The 24,653-nt window shown below is 27.7% G+C and overlaps 1 protein-coding gene and 1 pseudogene across 3 annotated transcripts in view; one reads left to right on the top strand and one right to left on the bottom strand.

Annotated features, from left to right (window-relative positions):
- The first annotated feature begins 1,302 nt into the window (after window positions 1-1,302).
- LOC149058906 (uncharacterized) lies at window positions 1,303-1,984 on the top strand (annotated as a pseudogene).
- Window positions 1,985-10,865: 8,881 nt separating this feature from the next.
- Window positions 10,866-24,653, bottom strand: part of LOC107162379 (uncharacterized) — a 111,161-nt gene continuing 97,373 nt past the window's right edge. For all 3 annotated transcript variants that reach the window (XM_089219272.1, XM_089219271.1, XM_089219273.1), the window contains exons 8-13: window positions 16,580-16,687; window positions 14,636-14,789; window positions 14,404-14,568; window positions 12,918-13,019; window positions 12,560-12,664; window positions 10,866-12,368 (exon numbers count right to left, since the gene is read on the bottom strand). In XM_089219272.1, the coding sequence (XP_089075398.1) occupies window positions 12,190-12,368; window positions 12,560-12,664; window positions 12,918-13,019; window positions 14,404-14,568; window positions 14,636-14,789; window positions 16,580-16,687 (813 nt within the window). In that variant the 3' untranslated portion in view covers window positions 10,866-12,189. The remainder of the gene's footprint in view (window positions 12,369-12,559; window positions 12,665-12,917; window positions 13,020-14,403; window positions 14,569-14,635; window positions 14,790-16,579; window positions 16,688-24,653) is intronic.

Below are 24,653 nucleotides of genomic sequence, written 5' to 3'. Positions count from 1 at the left end.
CAGAATATATATGAGTTAATTAAGAATGATGTGCAAAACTATGTCTTTACAAGAAAAAAAATGTGTTGTGATGGTAGACGAAATGTCAATAAAATATTCTTTAGAATACAACAAATCATTAGACATGATAGAAGGGTATGAGGATCTAGTACATTTGGGTCGGTCTAGTCGGCCCGCTGAACTGGCCTTTGTCATAATGATACGTGGTTTATATAATAAATGGAAATTACTAATGTCCTACTTCTTAAGTTCAACTGGTGTCAAAGGAGATGTAATGGCACAAATAATGATGAAAAGTTGTATTTCGGAATTAATTAAAATTGGTTTTAATCCTGTATGCGTTACATGTGATCAAGGTCGTACAGCCAATCGAAAAATGTTTGCAATCAATTTAATGCCACACCAGAGAAGCCATACACAACCACAGAAGGGAAAACCTTTTATCTTATTTACGACGTGCCACGTCTATTAAAAAACATTAGAAATAATTTATTAAACGGTAATAAATTATTAAAGACTTCGGAATATACGAAAACAATAAGGTTTTATGATTTTAAAAAAAAACATATGAAATTGATCGTTTAAGTGTAACCGCCAGAGCTATGTGCAAAATAGGCGATCAGCAGCATATAAATCCAAATCCATGGCAAAAAATGAGCTGTAAGATTGCAATTCAAACGTTTAACAATAGTGTGTCTGCAGCCATTGAAACATGTGTAGCAACTGGGCAGTTAAAATCAACAACGGCATTAGACACGGCTAATTTTTTTCAAGAACTAAATGATTTTTTTGACGTGTTAAACAGTAAAAATATGTTTGATAAAAATCATAATAGAAGACCTATGTGTGAAAATAATCCTAATGCTTTAAATGTAATTAAAAACTCAATCGGTACATTTAAAAATGCAGAAAAACAAAGTTTTAAACCATCAAATAAAATTAAAAAAGATGTATAGCACCATGCTTCATAGGATTCATTTGGACTTTAAATGCAATATTAAATTTGTATGAGTCTCAAAAATCAGAAATGTCATTGACTATACCTTTAACACAATTTTTTTTAATGACTAACCGCTTGTGTCAGGATCCTATTGAGAACTTATTTTCAATATTCCGCCAAAAAGGAGGTTAGGTTAGGTTAATGTAAGAACCCAACTTGTCGTACTCTAAGATATTCTTTTGTGAGTGTATGTTCTTTTGGGTTGTTAAATTGTGCTTCGGAAAAGTCCAACTGTGAAGAAGATGATGACGTGTTTTGGAATTCTAGTAAAATGCCGATAACAGCGAAAATAGATAGGTACTATGAAAAATAACAATAGCAGTGAAGACAGTTGGGAATCAAATAGACAACTTTTGAAATCACTAACATACACGTATAATGATTCTACGTCAGAAGAAGAACCACGGAATGAAACGTTTATAACTCTTGAAACGTGTTCACAAATATATTATGCTGGATATTTGGGAAAGAAATGTTTGGAACAATTCCATTGTGAACAATGTCAAAATTACTTATTAAAATCAAATACAACATTAGATGATAAAAACCAGCTGTTATAATTTTAAATAAAACATTTGAAAATATCGAATTAAATTCCAATTCTGGATTGAAGGCTCCATCTGACAATCTGGAACAATTTATAATTATATGCTTAAATGTTTTCAAACAAAACTATAGTCAATTGAAAAGTGAAAAATATTTGGTTAATCAATTAATGACCAAAGCAAATCAAAATATGCCCAAAAATATTGTACCACTAGAATGTGCTAAACATTTTGAGTACATTATGAAATTGCTATTTGTTGTCAATATATACAAAACATGTAAATGGTCTTCAAAAATATCTGAACACAATAAAATAAGAATAACTACCTTCTCACAGAAACCAAATCAAAAATTAAGAATCTTACAACACTTATAAAATTTACACGATACATTCCATATAATCAATGCACTTACATCCTAGAATATATAAACGGCAATCTTCTGAACTTAATATTATTTTATAAACAAACATGACGTACATAAAATAATAAATACATAAATATGTAATGATGACAAATTATTATGTTAAACATTAAACTATATTTTATTTATTATATGTTTTTAAGCACTGTGTAGCTAGTTATAATATCTATTATAATATTTAACTGTTGTTTTTATTATTTTTGACAGGTGTTTATTATTTAAAAACAATAATCACTATACAAAAAGCACATATCATAACTTGAAAAATATTGCTTGTACGCAGAAATTAAAATATAACCCAAGTACAAAAGTACAAAGCATTAACGATTTATATAACATGTGTTAATTATTTAAATGTAAAAAAAAAAATATTTATTTTATGATAATCATTAAAATCTAAAAGAAAAATATTAAACATAATGTAAATAAATGAAAACAAAATTAAAAATATTCATTTTCAATAGAATTTGAAACTATTGTAAGTAAGTATTGAAAAAATGAAAATTTAACTAATAACACGATTACCTATAATAAAATCAATAAAACAATATTACGATAAAATATCAATTTAGAAAACCGGTTTAGGTATTGTGCTGCGGGTCGCGGGACAACAACACGCAGCCGCTCACGACGGAACACGACGGTCGACGACAATATTAGAAATAATATTATTTCACTTGTAAATTATTATTTATTATAAATGAAATTCTTTATCGCCCTCTATAGGAAATATTTTCCGCGCACCGTATTTTGTATTGCAATGAGCGATCTATAGTATTTATAATTAATGGTATTACACTATACTAACATTTTCCTTCCCATTTTAACAGACTTAGGACTGCCTATAATCACAGAACAATATGCTATAATCTATTTAGACCACAGGTATGGTTAAAAATGTTTTTTACAGTATTTTTTTTTGTTTCTTTTCCATTAAAATATAAGTTATTAGAATTTTATAAAAAATAAATCACTTTTGTGTTGATAAAAATATTAAAAATTTTAAAAACCAAGTATAAAAATACATACTATATAATATAAATATAGTCATATAGGTGTAAGTGGAAAAATATTAAAAATGTTAAAATAATTATATGATATAAATACAAATAAAATAATATTTTTTGAAAATCACACGTGTGTTGATAAAAATGTATACGACATTAATTTTACAAAATCAAATCGATTGATTATTCCTGCAATTTTTTTATTCATATTGTCATCTATAAACTTTGTAAAATTAATGTCGTATAAATGTTTACCAACAAACATGTGATTTTTCAAAAAATATTATTTTATTTGTATTTATATCATATAATTATTTTAACATTTTTTCACTTACACCTATATGGCATTATGGCTATATTTATAGTCATAATATCTTGAGTAGGTCAGAAAGAGAAAACAAATTCGCTGACATTAATCACAACATCCATTCATCATCACGATAATTATTATAATATTTTAATCACCAAAAACTCCTATTATTTGAATGTTATAAAATCAATGGTTAATGGTTATATAGGGTGTCCCGCGAGGATTTACCCATATTGTGATAACTCACAAAATAATGGAGATATCAAAATTCTGGTTTTATAATAAGATTCACAGGGTTAAGAACTACAATTATTTTATTTTTAAATTTATTTAAATGTTTTTGTAAATAATTTAAAAAATATAATTTTTTATTTAATTATTTCCAAAAAAATTAAAGATAACCATTTTGTAGAATTTATTTTTCTGAAAATATTGACGTTTCAAAATTTTATTTCCATTAATTTCCTGATTTTTGATATTTTTTCTAGTTTAGAAGAAATAAAATATGATTATAAATTTATTACTATTAGGAACACGGAAAGTATTCAGCCGACCGTATGGGAATGCGAATGGCGCGGCGGGTCACATGTTTGATAATATTATGGTGTTAAATAATTTGCCATTTTTCTCGAAACTAAAAAAAATATTAAAAATCAGGAAATTACTGAAAATAAAATTTTGAAACGAAAATATTTTCAGAAAAATAAACTCTACAAAATGGCTATCTTTAATTTTTTTGGAAATAGTTAAATATATTTTACTTTTTTACCAAAGCATTAAATAAATTAAAATATGAAACAATTGTAGTTCTTATCCCTGTGAGTTTTATTACAAAACCAGAATTTCGATATTATTATTATTATTTTGGGAGATATCGCAATGGGTAAATCTTCACGGGACACTCTGTATTCAACGTCGAATTGATTTTCTTCAATGTCATCTCAGTGTAATAAACCGTTACTTTCGTGTCATTTTTTTTTTTTAACTATCAACGGTTCCTAAATTCCTATGCAATATACAAAACAACCAGTAAATTTTATTCTTAAATCGTAATTTATGAAATATGATTTTTCGAAAATATTAATAATTATAAATTTAATTTTATTATTTGTTATCCATACTATTGAATTTATAATATACAAATAAATTGGACCACAGAAGTTTTTGGTGATTAAAATTTGTCATCTTATTAATTTATGAGACCTATATCGGATGATAGCATAATTTTAATCAACAAAACTCTTATGGTCCAACTCATTTGTATAATATAAAATCAGTGGTTATACGTTACTGTTCAATGTCGAATTGGTTTTCTTCAATGCCCGATTAGTGTAACAAACCCAATAATCTGTCATTCGTGTTATATTTTCTTAACATTCAACGGTTCCTACATTGTTATACAATATACAGAAAAGCCAGTAACTGATAAAACGATACAATATGTACGAAATTTGATTTTTTCAAATATATTCTTTTCTAACGTTTTCCTAAGAAAATTGTTAATTGTTATGTTAAAAATAATATTTTCGAAAAAATCATACTTCATACATATTGTATCGTTTTATCAGTTACTGGCTTTTCTGTATATTGTATAACAATGTAGGAACCGTTGAATGTTAAGAAAATATAACACGAATGACAGATTATTGGGTTTGTTACACTAATCGGGCATTGAAAAAAACCAATTCGACGTTGAACAGTAACGTATAACCACTGATTTTATAATATACAAATGAGTTGGACCATAAGAGTTTTGTTGATTTATGCTATCATCCGATAGGTCTCATAAATAAGATGACAAATTTTAATCACCAAAAACTTCTGTGGTCCAATTTATTTGTATATTATAAAATCAATAGTATGGATAACAAATAATAAAATGAAATATGAATATTATGGTCGATGTCGGCGCATTTATTTTTATCTGAAGGTCCAAAACGCAACATGGAACATTATATGCTTACAATAATGATTGATGAATCATTTTTGTAAGCATAAAATGTTGAATGTTGCGTTTTGGACCTTCAGATAAAAATAAATGCGTTGTCGACCTTTTAAAACCTTAACTAAAAATATACGATTATTAATTTAAATTTGTATTTAAGATATGATTATAGACGAATATATTTAAAAAACACAACCAAATAAGCGTTTCCAAAGTGAGCGGCGTTTGGGCTTAGCTTCGGGGGTAACTATATCTGACACAGAACCCACAAGATCACAGCTGGAGTTTTTCACGTCTGTTCCAACCGGGCCACTGATTTCTTCGATCGGCAAAGACGCTTGCTGCTGTAATTCATCTGCACACCGGGGTGAATCCATCAATATCTGTTCGTGTGTGTTTGAAGTCAAACCGATATCGACTTTATCACCCACGGAATCCGTTTCCACATCGGGAGTCAACATTGAAACAAAACACTCGTACGGTGGAACTTTAAGGTCACAGTGGAACTGTTGCACGTCTGTTTCGAACGGGCCACTAATTTCTTCTACTTGGGAAGTCATTTGTGGGCCTATAGGTTCAAAGTCGGACTGTTGAACGTCAGTTTCAATCGGGTCGTTGAACTCCTCTACTTTCAATGTCGTTTGCTGCAGAAAATCCTCAGGAAATTGGGGTGAATCCGTTAATACCGGTTCCTCCATGACTGGTAGCGAACTAAAATCTAATTTATCACCCGCGGAATTCGTCGGCTCGACGAGTATGCCAGAACTAGAACGCCGGACCTTGACATCACCACAACAAAACAATTTTCGGAAGAAATGCTTGGTCCTTTTCCAAGCAGATCGGCCCTTTGCTTTGGCCACAGTGGTTATTGAATTTGCATCATCAGATCCCTGAATTATGGGTTCCTGCGGAAAAATAGCGTGTGTTTATAAATACAAATATAATATAACTTTATAATATAATATAATATAACAAATACCTCATTTATACTGGAATTTGGCATCAAAACACAACTTGAGGACTGTTGTACTTCGATATCATGCATTTCTACAGCCGGTCCACTTAACTCCTCGATCGGAAAAGCCGTATTTGGCATCAACTCGTCCGCGGATCGGCATGAGTCAATTACGTCCGGTTCCTGTATCACGATTTCTCCGGTCACGTCATTTTTCAGATCTGCAGGAGAACTGTCCATTACGATCGCCTCGGTGGATGCTGTAATACTCTGTTCAACAATGCTCGACATGATATTATAATTAATAGTAATAATTAACTGGTGAGTAAATTATTATAATATTATAGACAAAATAAAACTTTTATTTTTTTGTGCACACGCTAAGACAGCCAAAGATATAATGAATAATGAAATAAGACCATAGTATAAATTAAACAGTTTATTATTCTCAATGGCAACTATATCTTAGCAACTTTTATTTATTTATTTAAAGCAATATTTTGATATTTATTAAAATAAACAAAAAAATGAAAATAATCCAAAGCTATTTTATATTGAACAATAAATTTTCTAAGACATTCAATAAAATATATGTGGTGTGTATATTTTGGTACCATTATAATATTTTATGTGTCTTAATATCCAGCCATAAAATGTACAAGCTTCATCACTGATGTATTTAGAAGTTAAACTATATTATAAAAACCACTATGTGTATACTAAAATATATCATTTATTGATTATCTATTAGTGGAATATTTCAATATTATATGCAGTTATGCATATCATTGCATATCATTGCATATTATGCACGTTAAAAGCTATTTCCTACCCTGGTGGCTAGCATCCAAATTTTTGATTTTTTTTGATTTTTTAACTATTAATTTTACTATGATTTATAACAATCAATACATCCATATGTTTAGAATTTGAACCTCGATATTTTCCCCTAAACATTAAATTTTTCACTACCTGTGGGTGAAGAACATTGACAAGAAAACTGTAAAACGTCTTGAATATCTCGCTGTATGTCAGTAAAATCATATCTGGTTTCACAACCAGGATTAGATAAATTAAATCCAAAAAGGTTATAAGAAATCAATAACATTTTTTAATAATTTAAATGTACTTCAAAATAAACCTTATAGTTTTCCTAATTTACCTAAGTTTTACTAAAGTTATAATGTGCAAACAATACAAATTATACCAACTACGAAGTATAATCAGCTATAAATACTTACTAAAATGTAACAAACATTGTCTTGTATGATATTTATTTTGACTGTTCAGCATTTCTTTCACCACCTATATACTTAACAGTTTTGTGGCTAATAGTCAAGTTAACACTATATTTTTGCTGAATTCAAGAAAGCGTTTGACTCAGTAGAACATGGGCTTCTCATTGCCATACTTGACTCCCTCGGTATGTGGGAAATGTATAAATGTATACATACATTTTCATTTTCATTGGTTTAACCACATTCAGATGTGTTATTTTTTCGTTAACTGCTTCAAGTTTAGTCAATACTACTGATAGTCGATTATCAAAAAATAGGTGCCACACAGGGAATAATACTTTTATGATGTATTTTATTTCGTATAAACAACACAAGAAAATACAACGAAGTTAGAACCTATTTCCTTTTCTAGAAGTAAAAGCTAAATAACTAAAAATGAACAGGACTGTCATTATTAGTTTTCATAAAAATATATCATGATACAACCAAATTAGTAGTTTCAATAAATATTTTTGGTTGCAGATAATAAGTAGGTAGTTACATACATTAATATTAGCATCACAGCTTATTATTATATAGTATATAGATACATTATACAGTTAGTTTTACGATAATGTAGATAATTACACTGATTGAAAAAAATAATGATTACTATCTATACTAATTCATATATTATTGGATTGATACCTAAAAAACTAACGAAATAATAACAGCAACATTCCATGTCTTAAATGGCATGTTGAGTAGGAGCGAGAAGGTACTAAGATACGAGTAAGTAGGTAGTAAATTATATCTAACAAAACTATTTTTCGTATAATATGCTCAACAAGGAAGTATTACTTTTCATTTCTGAGTGAACAGTGAACGATGCATTTATTGGTTTTACAATTATGGTTTTAGATTCTGAACGAAGTGATGAATGTATTGATTTTACAATGATGTGTGTGTTTTTTTTTGTTTTTGTGTCTGTGTACAGCATAAATAGTCGAAATAATGCTTCAATTTCAAACTTTGGGGGTGGATTCCGATGGAAAAGTGAATATCCTTGGTGTATTATACAGGTCAAAAATAAACATTTTCCAACAGTTTTTAAAAAAATCGAGAAAAACAAAAAAAAAATGACAGAAAAACGGTAATTTTTACGCAAAACCAGTTTTCGATCAAATCGATTTTTTTTTATATGGTTGTAATTCAAAACCTAATCACTGTAAATACTTGAAATTTTCACCAAATGTTTGATTTTTTTAGAGATATTTATAGACCACTGAAATTTTCAATTTTTTTGAGAATTTTTTTTTTGAAGTGCCGATAAAAAATGACAACCAAAATAACATGAAAATTTAATACAAGGTTCCTTATGAGTTGTTCTAATTGTAGCTAAAAAAAATTAAAAATCATTAGTCACAATTTTTTTTTTATAAGCGTTTATAGTTCAAATTTTTACGAAATCTATCGAAAACGCGAATATTTGCAAGTAATTTTGAAGTTGAAAAATCATAAAATTTTTTGTTTTTATAACTAAGAATCAAAAATACAACACTAAGTTCTCCATAAGCTTTCCTTCAAGTAGCTATAGAAAAACTCGAAGCATCATTATAGGAAAAATTTTAAGTGCGTTTGAATTTTAAATTTTTACGAAATAGCGTAACGATAACGATTTATCCTCAAACGATTTTAAATATTTGTTTTTTTTTTTCAAAAAGTATAAGTTGTAGATACTTGAAAATTTTACCAGTTATTTAGATTGGCATTTTCTTTACATGATTTAATTTTCAAAATATTTTGACTTTTTTTTGAGTTATTTATAGACAACTGAAATTTTCAATGTTTCATTAGTTAAGCAAACTCAAGTTCAAATTTCACATTAAACATTTTATTGTTTTATTTTTATTTTTACTATAACAAAATAAATATATAAATATAATTTTACTTTTTTTGAATATTTTGTTTAAAACGTTTAAACATTTATTTTGATTTTATTATTATTATTATTACTTTTATAAAATAAATAAATCTAATTTTACTGTTTTTATAATATTTGATTTTATTTAAAAATTTGTGACGGGTCACACAGAATACCTTCGCGGGCCACAGGTTGGGCACCACTGCTATAGAATATAGATATTGTGCAATTGAGAAATTCGACGTGTCATAGACAGAGTTCTGGTAGGAAATCGGCGTCCAATTTCTTAGAAATAAATTTTACATTTCTAATAACCAAAGAGTAGTAAGACTATATCATCAAATAGTCAGCATTTTTAAACTTCAGAAGTAACAATAATTTGAATTTCTCTTTCTATGCTTTAAAACTACTGTTAGTATATCCATTGATTGTTGCGGGATTAGGAATAAAAACAAAAAAACTTTTTCTATTTAAACATGTCTGTATAATATATTATTATATTGATGAATAAAATATTACACAATACATATACCGATATAGTGATATAATATAATATAATTATATATTTAATTAATTAATTAACAGAAAACCAATATTATATATATAGGCGTAGGGCACGCAAGTATTATTGTATAATATAATATATTTTATTATTTTAAACATTAAGATTAAAATTGGACCTTGACTTAAACGTGAATCTGGTAAGTAATACAATGATCTAATTATGTTAATTTGCGTTCGTTTTCTTTTTTTGGACGCCTTTCGTTAAGTAATTATATATTATATAATATTGTAATAAAGGGCTAACATATTATTTTAGTTTAATTATGTTATAAATTAATTATAAGGTTTAGAAAAGGTCAATAAAATACTTCAGTAATCTTACGTTTAACACTTTAACTTATATTGAACAATCAAACACAGTAGCTGCACAACGCTCGAGACGCGCTGTCCAGCTATACACTGTCTCTATACGTGCAATGTGCACTGTCCACTCTCTCATCAGTGATCACCCCTACCACCACTATATGATAGATAACAATTATAAGAACCGTTTTCACTCATATAATATGCATATTAGCTATAAGTATAATATGATGTCTAAAAATATTTTACCACATCCGTTCAATTGTCTAAATATAAGGATTTAAGGGCGCACCGTTAGGTTGCTGGTGTGCAGCAATGCTTGTCGCGACAATTATTAAGGCAACAGTTGTCGGTATAAGGAGAAAAATATTGACGAATTATTATATTATACTTACAATATAATATTCACAATCGTTAGTTCCTGCTAAATAACTTTTATCTTAAACAATAAACAGTGACAAAAAAAAAAAGTTTGTTTTTAGAAACGGTTTAGACTACATTTTTTGCGTATTTAAGGTATATATCAGGGATGGCGAACTTGTTTTACAGAGTCTCATCCATTGATCATTTTGAGTGACACGTTAATTAAATATAATTCATAATTTTAACTTGACTTTCTACAAAAAAAAAAACACAGAAGTGCTTTTTGAAAGTAATTTTAAAGCTTAAAATAATTTCCATATCATTTTTTTTATTTATTATCAATAATTAGTTTTATATTATTATCATTACTACGAGTATCACACAGTTGTGACTCGCTACTGCTTTTATTGAGTAGAAAGTCTTCCAAATAAATTTTCTCCTATGAAAAAATAAGTCTTTTACACTATGTGCTTAATTAAATTGACATTGAGGAAACAAATTGAATCAGATATTAGCAGTTTAGTAAGTGTTCCATTAAAATCTACTAATTGTAATCCCGTGGATGAAATCATTAGCTGAAAAAAATCAGTGACAAATTTCTTATTAAAAATTAACATATAATCAACTCATTAAAAATACATAATATATTGTTCAGATTTTGTTTTTTTAATGCTTAAATTCTTTAATGTATTTCAATGTTAATGTATTGATATGATTAATTATTTATTCATAACAATATGTAGATAATGCTGTTAGAGTTTTGAGTATATATCGTAGTATAGTATAATATTATACTCAATGGTAATATTAAACAATGATATGAACGTGACAACTAATTTCTGATTGGATTCTGTAATGTGTGTATTTTTAAATCATTTCACACTGACATGCTTGCTTATGAAAAAAAAATTCGAATTTTTTTGGATACACAGATACTATCACAGAACAATTTGATACTATAAAGTTCACCACCCCGTCCACCCCTAATCCTATATATAGGGATACGTCTTTAATATAATATGATATAAATATATAATATATATATAAATATTATGTATATATCAATATAAGTTACAATAGGTAATTAGTTAAATAATATGATAAATACTATATAAATGGTATAATATAATGTTATGTATACAATAGTAGTATATAGGTAATTAAATTATCACAAATCACAAAATGTATATTATAGCATGCACACTCTCAACACGATTTCATTGCTCATTACACATAAAAAATAGAGATATCATTTAATAGAATAGAATCGTTTGTAAGTAAAACATTATTAAGTTTTAAAATTTAATTTTACCTAAACGCGATATTGAATGTCGGGAGATGACAGAAAGAGAAGGATGATCAGAAATATAGAAATATAGACTGACGAGGAAATATGTAGGTATGGAAGTTGTTGTCAGGAATGTCACACTTAGACATACACACACACACACACACACACACACACATACACACAAATGTATAATATAATATTAAATAATAGAATATAGATGTAATGAATATTATGAGACTATTTGTTTTTATTCAGGAGGAGAGTTTCCTTACTTTTTTTTTTTTTGAATTAATAGTCTACGACGTTGATATTAATATTATAATAATATGTTTTTATATTTTTTAATTTTTCGTCGCTACACTACCGACTTCGTTGTCTTCGATACCAGACGTCTTCACGCTCCGCTTCACTACGGACGCTTCCAAACCAGCATTTAACTGACCTCTTGCTGAAGTCTCGGTGTCTCTTCTCGTCTTTGCAGAAAAATTGTCATTTTTCATCTGATGGATACCGTTCGATTCTAAAAATACACAGGAAATTATACAAATATATATTATATCGATTCGCATAGTATTATCATATAAAAACTATATTATAACTATTCAATTATATTTTAGTTAAAGGTGTAAATACGTTGTATTATTTGTTACTGCTAATTTATTATAATTGTAACAAGTAAGTTCAAATATTATTGTCGATGCGGTCTTATACCTGAGTTGGGGTAAGCATCAAGATATTTGCTGAAGCCTTCTTTGGCGGCGGCCATTAGTTCCGGGTGTTCGGTCAATGTATCCGAAAGCGACGTTATCAGTAAATCTGAAATGCAAACAAAATAAAGGTAATATTATTTATAGGTCCAAGATTATGATTCCTTCCCAATATGCTTATAAAGTAGGTACATAATATATGTAGTAATACGACTAATACGTAATAACATCTGAAATATTGCCAATATTTTTTTATTTTTGGGTAATTCATAATAATATATATAGCGAGAACATATACGCTGATATATATATAATATGTAATACATTTATCTTTGAAAGTCTGTTTATGTATTTTGACTTACCCAATATCTTTTTCTCAAGGACTCTGGAAATCCTTCCTCGGCTCGCTTCGGTTTCCAAGAAGTCAGTGAATTTTTGCAAAGATTCTTGAGCTTCTGACCCGCCTAAAATGTGAAAAACATTATTACGTCTCATCAATAAAATAAATACCCGCAGTAATTTTAGGTAGACGCAATTATCCATTTTCGAGTTTGAAAAGTGAACATGTAATGGATCTGACACTTGTATCATTGTTTTAACTAGAGCTCAAGCGAAGAATTTGATATACCGACATTTATTTTAGAATGTAAACTATTTGTAAACTTTCAACCCACATATAATATGTTATTATAAAGTTGGTAAGTAGTTTGAAGAGTATTCACATATTGTTCAAAACGTCCACAATAGAGGCTTAGCAGTATGGGCACATTTTTACTTTTTAAAATCGACATTATACTTTAATTTGCTGTCCCAAGCATGTAAAATAGGCTAAATAGAATGTTAGTTATGGTTATAAATGGCGGTCGTTCTTAAATGCTAAATTTTTTTTTTGTGAAATAACAAAAAAAGAACTTAACTTTGCCTACATATCAATATCACGATGTTATAACTTTAAAAAATCTACGATGTTATTAAAATTCCCATGTTTATTGTTTTTGTTAAAGCTAATACTTAAAACGTTAAAGACAAAACGATTTATCATTATTCAAAAATTTTTCTTCGTTAAACAATCATAGCTAGAAATATTATCCAGTTATCTATGTATAATTTTAATGGAACTTATAAAGATTTATTTACTTTAAGTATGTATCTCATATTTTTACGAGAATGATTGTGATATTATAAATTATAATAGTATTGACAAATATGACTTTAAATTGCATACACATAGCGCCGTCTTACGATTACATGATGAGAATTAAGTTATGCAATTCTTTTTTTTAATTTACCTTTTTATAAATACGTATACAATTTTTGACTGGTGTAATATCAAAACCACTGAATGAATAGAATATTAATAGATTTTAAAATTTATAAATATCTATTACAGTGATAATTAATTTGGTTATTTCACTTTACTTTTTGAAGAAAATAGTTTGATTATTATATCTACGAACTTATTACAATATTTTAGATGTTTGCAACCCGATATTTTGTTTTCATTGATATTTTAAGACTTACGTAACATCTGATGATTATATATTTCTACATATACCTTACAATATTATTGTAAAGAAGAGCAGTATGAAACACAATTTGACTTAAACATAAAATGTTGGTAAAATGAAATACTAACACCAACAAGAGGGAAAATGATATAATTGTTTCCCTACAAGCTTTATAAGACCCTCACCCTTGTATATACTTTCTTAAGTTAAAATTACGTCGGATAATAGAATTTAGATATTTTAATAATAAGAATAAGTATGTCATAAAATTAAAACTTTGTGATTTACAACTAATATTATGCAAATTATACAAATATTTGTAGCTACCGACAAGACATACCGATAAAAAGTCCTTGGTTGAACATGAGCTTAGCTAGTTGATAAATGATTTCGTCCATCATCGTCTGGGCATACGTATAATCTGACGGAGCCGTCATCGTTTCCAAAAGTCGATTGTACTGCGAATCAGACATGCGCAGTTTTGCTTCCAAGATTTTTCGAATTCCTAAAAAGAATAATATAAGTAGGTTATTCATAAAAAGTGAAAACAAAGTCAATTTTGTGGTCAGTACGTTTCGAGTTGTAATCTTCCTCCTCCAAGTCGATGCTTTTTTTGCTATACTTGTCTCTGAGTATCTGTTGCATTTCTTTTAGTTCGGTCAACGTTCCATCAATGTCGTTGAAATCGGAAGATTCATAGTTCTTTTGGAATTTTAATGGGTTTTCCTATAGAAAAAAAAAAAAGATAAAACGGTTTTGGAAAACACAATACATTCAAATCTTGTTGAATTCTCACAAAACAATTATATACTGATTATTTAACAAATGCTTAGAATTTTACGCGTTGAACACGATTATTACGATGCAGTCTGCTGTACCTACGTCATATTTTGCAGTGCACCGATTCGATTAAATTTCGTAATGTAAGCAGGACACGTTAAATCCGAGAATTATTCGTGGCGATAAACAGAAATGTCGATTATTTTACTACACCAGCTATATGCATGTAGATGTTTATATGTTTACATATTATGTATATATGTATGTATGATGTACGTTTGTTATGTATGTATGCATGTGTATCGCGTGGGTGCGCGACGGGTACAAATGCGATTGGGATGGGTTACGAACGTATGTTTACAGCACCACTTCACGTGGGTAGTTTCGATGTGTGTAATAAATTATGCATCGTATAATAATATATAAAGGTATAAAGTTTGCGTTCTGCACGTTTCAAATATCTATATGCACACAGATTACAGAGTGATCAATTTGACCGCAGCATGATTAAATACATTTATTTTATAAGTCAACAGTTATGTTATGTCGAAAAACGAAAATCCAATATTACGTTCTCTCTACATACAAGATTAAATGTAAACTATACATGTTTTTAGCACGGTTATTTTATCAAACATAAAATAAAGGTCTTAAATTGTATCCAACAATAATAACTGTATTTTATTATTTTCTGAGATCAACGGACTGACAAGCTGACAACATTTAAATTCAAATAGTATACTACTCGATATTTTTTTTTTTCAAAAAGGAAAATTAAAAAATTATTGATTGGCGTGTTTTTATTGTTCATTTGTGTTTCAATGGCATTGGATTTACGCTAAATCGGTAAAATAAAAGTTGTATCCAGTCCAAAAATATACATATGTTGAGATGATTGTTTTTCGTGATTTAACTACATTCAAGTATTCGACGGATATGGGTTGAAAACTAAAAAGTAACCTATGATCCTTTTGTGGTTCTTGCTGAATTTATTGATAAAAATTATATGAAAATCGGACGAAAACTATGGATTTGCATAAATCTCATCGGTTTTATTCGTTTGATGTGATACAGTTTATATATATATATATTGATTCTGCATGGCGTTGCCTGTGATAAATTAATATGCTAATGGATTTACTATATCTTAAACTCTATTAAAAGTAAACTACACATATTTTGAACATAGCCATTTGGAATTTGGTTTTGATCGAATATAAAATACAGCACGTCTAAAATTACATCCAGACATCGATAACTATATTTTACATTTCGTAACCAATGGGAACCTTGTACGAACAGAAAAAGAGATATTCATACATACTGCTATTAGTTATATTTGTGAGCCCATATTTAGAAAAATTTAAACAAATTGACTTTGAAATGTACATCCCTGATGGGTATTACAGAATTACACATATCGTACCAAATATCAGTAGGCACTAAGAGTACGATGGGCTTGTTCATGGATCGCTTAAACGTACTCACACACATTGTCTTTTATTTATATAGTTTGCAGTTTATTATAATATAGTCTATTTATATACGAGATAAATTATTTTAAGATTGTGTGACCCTACAACAAATACTGCAGGGTTAAATATTAAAAATAAATAGCAGTCGACTGCGCTATGGATACTTAAAGTTTCAAGTGCGGAGCTCACTAAAAAAAAAGGTTTGGGAAACCCCTGTTATAGAGTATACGAATTCATGGTAATATGAACATAAGTACTCACGATGTCTTTGCTTGAAACTTCTACGCCTTGGTCGGAGTAACGTGCGTCCAGTCGGTACAGCTCCCTGTCGATCTTGTCCAAGTACGCCAATGCCGATTCGCGATCCAACTGAAACACACGAATCACAGGAAGACCCGTCGTCAGTTACGTTACGATAATCACGTTACAGTTATACAGGGTGGTAAAGTATTTCGTAGTCATCAATTCATCATCATACATCGTACGTACATGTCATATATGTATTGATGTAACGTAGTCGAATGAAGCTCGGTGCATAGCTATCGATCGAATTTTGTTTTTGGCCAGTGCATTTAGGTTTGAAACTGATTTTATTACAATAGTAATTAGTTTTATATTGTCCAAAGAATTTGCAGGATCGTCCTACGATGATAAGGTGAACGCCTACAACCCCACATCTATGCTTTTGAACATATTATATACCTGTTATACTATACACAGTTATGTTATACTATTTTAAACTTTGAATTTTTGTTCATAAATTTATTTAGTTATATTTTAAACTAATTTTGATTATTTAAAATTTACAAAATTACAACTATTGAATTAGTTGGTGTTATTTTTTGTCTGTCGTGTTTGCAACCATTTGCATTAATAGACGTCATCATACCCGCAAATGTTAATTATTTTCATGATCCATTCTCAACTGGAGAATATGCGTGTTCGGTGTGGAGTCAATCCAAACACGCTAAAAATGTATCTGTAGTTCTGAACGATATCTGCAGAATCATAATGAGACGTCTTAAACTAACGTCTACACACAAGATATACCTTCTAGCAGGCATAGCTCCACCTTAAATTAGAAGACGAGTAACCACTGATATAGAAAAAACCAAACAGATAAAGGACGAAAGACATCCTAACATATATATATATAATTAAAAATAAGATTTGCAGATTTGCTATATAAAGGGTTAAATACATTTTTTCATTTATACCTAATTTATTAATTAAAAAATATTTTTTTGTAGGTATACAAATCAGAATATTTATACCTATATTTATTGAAATAATGAAAGAGAAATGTATTGGTCTTATACAAAACGATGATTTTGTTTCGTATATTTTTTTAACTTATTTTTCGTTTGAACACTTCTGGATAGAGGTGTATATATTATATGCTTTACCAAATCAAAAGAGGCTTCGAAGATATCATTTTAGATTTTGAGCGGAGCGATGAATGTATTGATTTTACCATGATGAATGTTTTTATTTTATTTTATTTTTTTAATTTTTTAAACGTGTCTGTCATCACGTTTTGGGGTAGTAAAAGTGCTTCGATTTTTTACTCAGTACCTCATTCGATCAGAAAGTGAATCTAGTTAGTACTTTTGGGGGTCAAAAGTATAAAATTCTTAATACTTTTCTAAATAATCGAGAAATTAAGGAAAAAACGGAAAATTTTACGCACAATCAGTTTTCAACCAAATCGATTTTGGTTTTTGATCTAACTCTAAAAAAAATGACATGAAATTTCCACTGAAAATTTATGTCAGTATAATTTATATTTATATTCTATCTACCATGCAATTTTCAAAAAATTTCAATTTAATTTGAACTATTCATAGGTATTTGCAATTTTCAATCATTATTAATTTTTTTTTAAATAAATATCGATAAAAATGTATTTGTTGGGTAGCAAAGCTTGAAAATTGTATACAATACTCTTAACACATTGTTACAATAGCAGTTGAAAAATAAAATAAATTCATAGATTTTCTTATTTTGGTGTAACTCTAAAACAAATGATCACAGATACTTGAAATTTTCACTGAATGTTTATATAGGCGATTTATATATTTGATATAATTTTCAAAATGTTTAGATTTGTTTTAAGCTGTTTACTGACATTTTATTTTTTCAACTTTTTTGGTTTTTTTTTTTCTATAAATATTGATAAAAATTTATTTGTTGCGTAGAAAAGCTTGAAAATTTAATACTAGGCTTCTAACACATTGTAACAATAGCAGTTGAAAAATATTAAAAATACATAGATACGATTTCTTTTATAAGCATTTAAAGTTCAAATTTTGACTAAATACGTAAAAATTACGGCAATGTTCAAATTATCTTAGATAGAAATTCATAAAAGTTTTTCTTTTTAAATCTAAGATTTGAAAATTTAATACAAGGCTCCTATCATTTTTTTACGAAAGCAGTTGAAAAATAAAAGAAATATATATGCATAATTTTTTTTTTTTTTAAAGCATTCAAAGTTTGACTTTTGACAACATATTATGTAAAATCACGAAAATTAGTATAAATTATTTTATGCTAGAAATTCATAAAAAACTTTCCTTTTATATCTAAGATTTGAAAATTTAATAAAAGGCTCCAAACATATTTTTACAATAGCAGTTGAAAAATAAAAGAAATAGATAGTCACAATTTTATTTTATAAGCATTTAAAGTTCAAATTTTGACTAAATACGTAAAAATTACGGCAATGTTCAAATTATTTTATGCTGGAAATTCATAAAAAATTTTCTTTTTAAATCTAAGATTTGAAAATTTTTAATAATCTATAATATATCCTAGACAGATAAACCGTTTCCGCTCAGAATCGTTTTTCGTAGACAATGATATAATCGTTGACTCCTAAAACCGCACACTTTTAATAAAGTACAGAACAAAACCGCACATTTTTAGTAGGTTAAAACCGCACACATTTAATAGGTTAAAATCGCACAATTTTTAAAATTGTTGTATCCAAAAACCGCACATTTTTTATTTCGACCCCAAAAAGGTTATACTTACCTAGATTAGATACATTTAATAATTTATTCAAAAAAAAAAAAAATTTATTTACAAATATTCAAATTTAAAAATGTAAAAATGTATTCAAATAAAAATATGCATATACACGAGTATTCTAAAATGTAAAAATTATAAAAACGTAATCAATCAAAAATTTAAAAAATTTAAAAATGTAAGGCGTGTACAATTTTTAAAGTTTGATTGGCTTAAATCTATTACCGACATTTTTTAAAAATTTTAGTTTTTAGTAGATTCTTCATTTGACTGCATGTTGTAACCGTGGAGGTACAGTTTTTAATAAAACACCGCCAAACCACATTTCCACTATTACACACTCTAAATTGTCTGTATTTAAAATTGTCGAGTATTAAGCACTTACCCCCTTTATTACTCTCAATTATTTTAAAATCCATTATTATGCCTGATTAAAAATATTTTAATAATTTAATAAAACTGCAAAAAAACATACTATATACTGTATACACAAGAGACAAGACCGACTATATAGGTAATAAAATAATAACGAGTGGTGACTAAAATCTTAAATCGTGTTAGTATGATTATTGCAGTATATCTTATAATCTTATCTTATCTAATCCGTTAGTTAGCACTAAAAATAGTGTGCGGTTTTAACCACTATAAGTTTGGGGTATTTTGTTATACAATGACCGAAAAAGTGTGCGGTTTTTGTCTATTGACCTTTTTCGGGTCAAAATCAAAAGTGTGCGGTTTTCGGATGCAACCGATATAATATCATGTGATTCAAATTGAATTCCATCCATTACAGTAACCCACTTGTAACCTACTGTACAGCAGAGCGACTTCTACGACTTACCCGAATTTTTATGTTTAAATTGTATCTCTAAATATTTTATTTTTCATAATTGCAAAAATATGCAGACAACAATTTAAAAAACGCGTTTTACCGAATCTAAAATTAAAATAATATATTATTTTTATCCATTGTAAAAATTTTTCGAATAATATTCAATTATAATATAATTCAGGAAATCGTAAAGTCTTAATTAGTTTTCAATTACTGAGTGGGAAGTCGTTACTATTCTAAAACATGTCCAACTACCGTGAAGTTTAGTATACTTTTGAAGTACACTGCGCTCACTGAACAAAAATAAATTCTTATGTATAGGTGTATTTGATTTTATCATTACCGTTTCTAAAGTGCTCTTTATAGGTAGTATCGGTGGTTGAAAAACTCTAATATTTATAGTTATAATACTGTCTGAAAACTTCAAATTGTGTATAGTAATAAATCTTTGACGATTATGTGGTTATTTAGAATTCGATATGAACCATAATAATAATAAAATTTGCGCTAGAAATTTACAATGATATACGGTTTGTACAATGTAAAACTACCCATATAGTAAATTATTATTAATATGCATACCAATATATAAATATTGGATCACCAAGTAAAATGCTCAACCACATTATTTAATTTAATTACGATTTTATAAATATTCGAATTAAAGGCCATATTTTCAAATTCTTGAACTTCATTTCTATAACTTAATTAAGTGTCTTATGACGATGTACACTTCTGTTTTGAATGACCACCTCCACTTACTATAAATTATTATAAAGGAAGTATTTTGTTTTTAAGATTTGGATGTTTCTATTTAAAAAATGTAACGAGTATTTTTTCAGTTGGATTTTTATATGTGTATAAAAGTTTATGAAAATAGTCTTACAAAAATATAATATATGTACATTATATATATATATAATATTGTATCTAGTGTTAATTATAATTTGACCATTTTTAAAAATTATAAATGTTGATAGAATAGGTATGAGTCATAACAATTTTCAAACCATTACTCAAAAATCTTCCAAATCTATTCTATCGTGGACTGCTCGTTAAAATTATAATATTAACACGTCAATATTTACAAAAAATTATTCAGTGTAAAATATATAGTTGACTTGACAGTAGTACTAGGGGATTCTCATTAAAAAATAAAACAGAAGTTTTTTACTCCTATATGACAAGTAGCCTTAAGTAGTTTAAAAAAAATTTAAAACTTTAAAAATATGGTCTTAAGTATACTTAAGAATTCAAAAAACAGATTTTAATTAACGATATTATTGATGGAAAAGGGGGTGAGTGAGCATGCTTAGGGAATCAACCTGTATGCACTGCTAGTTTGCGGAAACCAACATCATGTTAGTAAATTGATTTTTTTGATTTTATCCGGGTTAAAAAGTTGATACAAGACCACCCCATTACCCTGGAAAAACACTCACTACGGTCAAGTACATAAAATGCCATCAGTTAAATGAAATAAGGATTAAACAGAAATTACAAGAAACTTTATATGATAGCTACTCGCCCCCACCCCCGATATAACCTGAAGAGTTTTCCTTTTCATCAACGAATCTGACTTAGTTATCAAATTCAATCTAAGCAGATTAAATAAATGCACAGATGTAAATGTATAAACGTAATTTAATGCAAATAAAGTAGTCACGTAGTTTATGCCTTAAATAAATTATAACGATTGTAAAAAAAAAAAAAATATATTAATGTACCTCTTTATTATACTTATGCATATGACCTTATCCCTTCACAGTTTAAATTTAAAACGAATAATTTATCATGTGCACAATATTATTATGAAGTAGGTGCCTACTTATATATTTTCTAAAATGTATTATTGTTGTTATTATTATTTTGTGGCGTGTGGGTGTACCTTTGAATCGAAATGTTTCAGGTGCATTTTTGTCATTGAGTGTTATATATTATACGTTACATACTATATCGAGAGTATAATATTATGTTAAGCTTCAAAGCTTTCTTTTGGTTTTTATTAATTTAGTAACTGCATGTATATTACAGACCATCCCGATCAAATTATCTGATGTGCGGCAATTAACGTTTTACAATGAAAAACGAAACCGTAAGACATTATAACATTATGAGTGTACTTTTGTGAAAATTATACTTACAGCTGACAAATCGTATAGTAAATATTTTTGAATAAATTGCTACGAAAATACCTGGAGGTGATTTGTTCCGAACAGAAATTTTATAAATGTTTCAACGAGCGCATTTACTCAGTCTACGGACGACAAAAAAAAAAAATGCATGAAAGTGTGAACACATTGATGTGCATTTGTTTAGGTACTTATTTTCTATAGATAGACTAGAGTTTATATTATGTATTATAGATGTTCCAAACTTCTATCAATTATCCATGTAGTGTTTTGTGATCCAATTAAGGTATTATGTATGAATTAATGTTTTTCAATAGTAATATACAGAATGTTGCGAATATAATATTGAATGATATATATTGTTTACTATCGTGCCGTATAAAGATAAACGAAAAACGGTGAAATGTATAACACACTATAATTTATTTTTAACGATTTATCAATTCTGTTTTTTTATTTATTCTTGTGACTATTATAGTATTATACATGGCCACATAGGTTGTAGTGTAATATTTATAAAATCATTTTACTATAGAAAATCGAATTGACGTTTTATTATTTCTTATAAAAAACTGTTTGAAGATCTTAAACTAATGTTTTATTGTTTATGCGATTCTTTAACTCAAAGAAATCATCTTTAAATACTGAAAAAAATCTATTTTATGACCTGTAGAACATATAATTTGATTATTCTTTCTGAGAAATGTATTGTACGCTTGAATACAATGGTGATATGTGTAAAAAAATGTCAAGGGTTCAATGTACCAGATATTTAGGTATAACATTCGATAACAATCTAAGATGGGATTTACACATAAACAACACAGTAATGAGGTTACGTTCATCAATTCATACATTTTATAAGCTTCAAAATATCTCGTCTTAAAATTCGTAATGTGTAATATATTTCCATCTTAGATTGCTATATATATATATATATTGTATACATAGTCTTATGTCTGGTGGTTTTTAAATATGGTTGTTTATTGTGAGGAGGATTATCAGAATATTCTTTAAAAACATTTCAACAAAATAAAATTATGAGAATTAGTCTAGACAAAAAAGTATGATCGGTTCTACGAATCAAAACTATAAAGATTTTTATGTACTTATTGCTCATAAGTCATAAGATCAGTTTAAAAAAATTGCTATAATTTAAGGAGATAAAAATAGAATTACATGGTACAATATAGAATTATTAAAAATAAAAGGCTACACTGGGAAAATATCTTGGATTCAAAAATACATATACTATCTGGACCTACTAAATGTAATTCTTTAGATTTTTACGTAAAACAGAAATTATTATATGATAAAAACAAGAATCATAAATAAATGGATATTGTGTCGTTTATTTAGTTTATTACCATAAACCTAATTGTAAACATTATGTTTTATGTTTTGTTTTTTCTCATTCTTTCATATAGGTAAGTTGTTTTATCGTCTTTATGTTTATGTTATGTTGAGTCGTTTTAAACGATAATTTTTATCACGGACAAAATATATTATTGAACTGTTATATAATTTTTATATTAAAAATATTTAACTCTCTATCTCCAACACATGCTAAGCTTAAAGGAGATAGATAAATGGAAATTTTATACTTGTTAAAATATGTATTCGATTACCTTTAAATTGAATTGTTAATTTATTATTTGCGATTTTATAAAATATAGCTGATCTATCTAATATTGTATTGCTAGTAAAGTATTTATTTATTAAAATTTTTTTTCACGACACATATCCAAAGCAAAATCTATTGTGAATACTATTCGAACCTAATATTTTTATTATTCATAAAACCTCGATACTTTGATTATGTATTGATTTTTTGGCGATATTATTTGATGGTTTGTTTTGAATTGTGGTCCTCTCTTGTTTATGAGTTGATCCATGACATACGTCTATAATAATAAATTATGATACAATGCATATTGTGTTTGCCAGATCAATTATTAGGGTTTGGATCGATTAATCATCAACATAATATTTTAGTGCCCGACTACCTAGCTATATCTAATATTATAATGACGTCTAACCATGAAAACATATTTTCAGCGTTGTGAAGGCCTTCATTGAATTTTAATAATATTTTGGAATGTAATAATAATTGAAAGCTGAATTCTCTGAATAATTTCATTAGAATTTTCCTGGATTGTTATTGTTTTTATCGAAATAATAGTATTATATTTATTAGTTTTCGTTACAGTTGTGTAGACTTGATTCAAACCCAAAAATAGGAATATCTAATAATTATAATACAGATCGTTATTTATCAGAACGCGTAGCCACCGCACTCGTAATGGTTTTGGTGATTATTATTTATTATTGATCAGGCTTA

Source organism: Diuraphis noxia, unplaced genomic scaffold (genome assembly GCF_037042655.1).
Source record: "Diuraphis noxia isolate RWA-SAM2 unplaced genomic scaffold, SU_Dnox_SAM2 contig0002, whole genome shotgun sequence".
In the NCBI taxonomy this organism is placed as follows: Eukaryota; Metazoa; Arthropoda; class Insecta; order Hemiptera; family Aphididae; genus Diuraphis; species Diuraphis noxia.
This window is presented reverse-complemented; position numbering and strand designations above follow the sequence as displayed.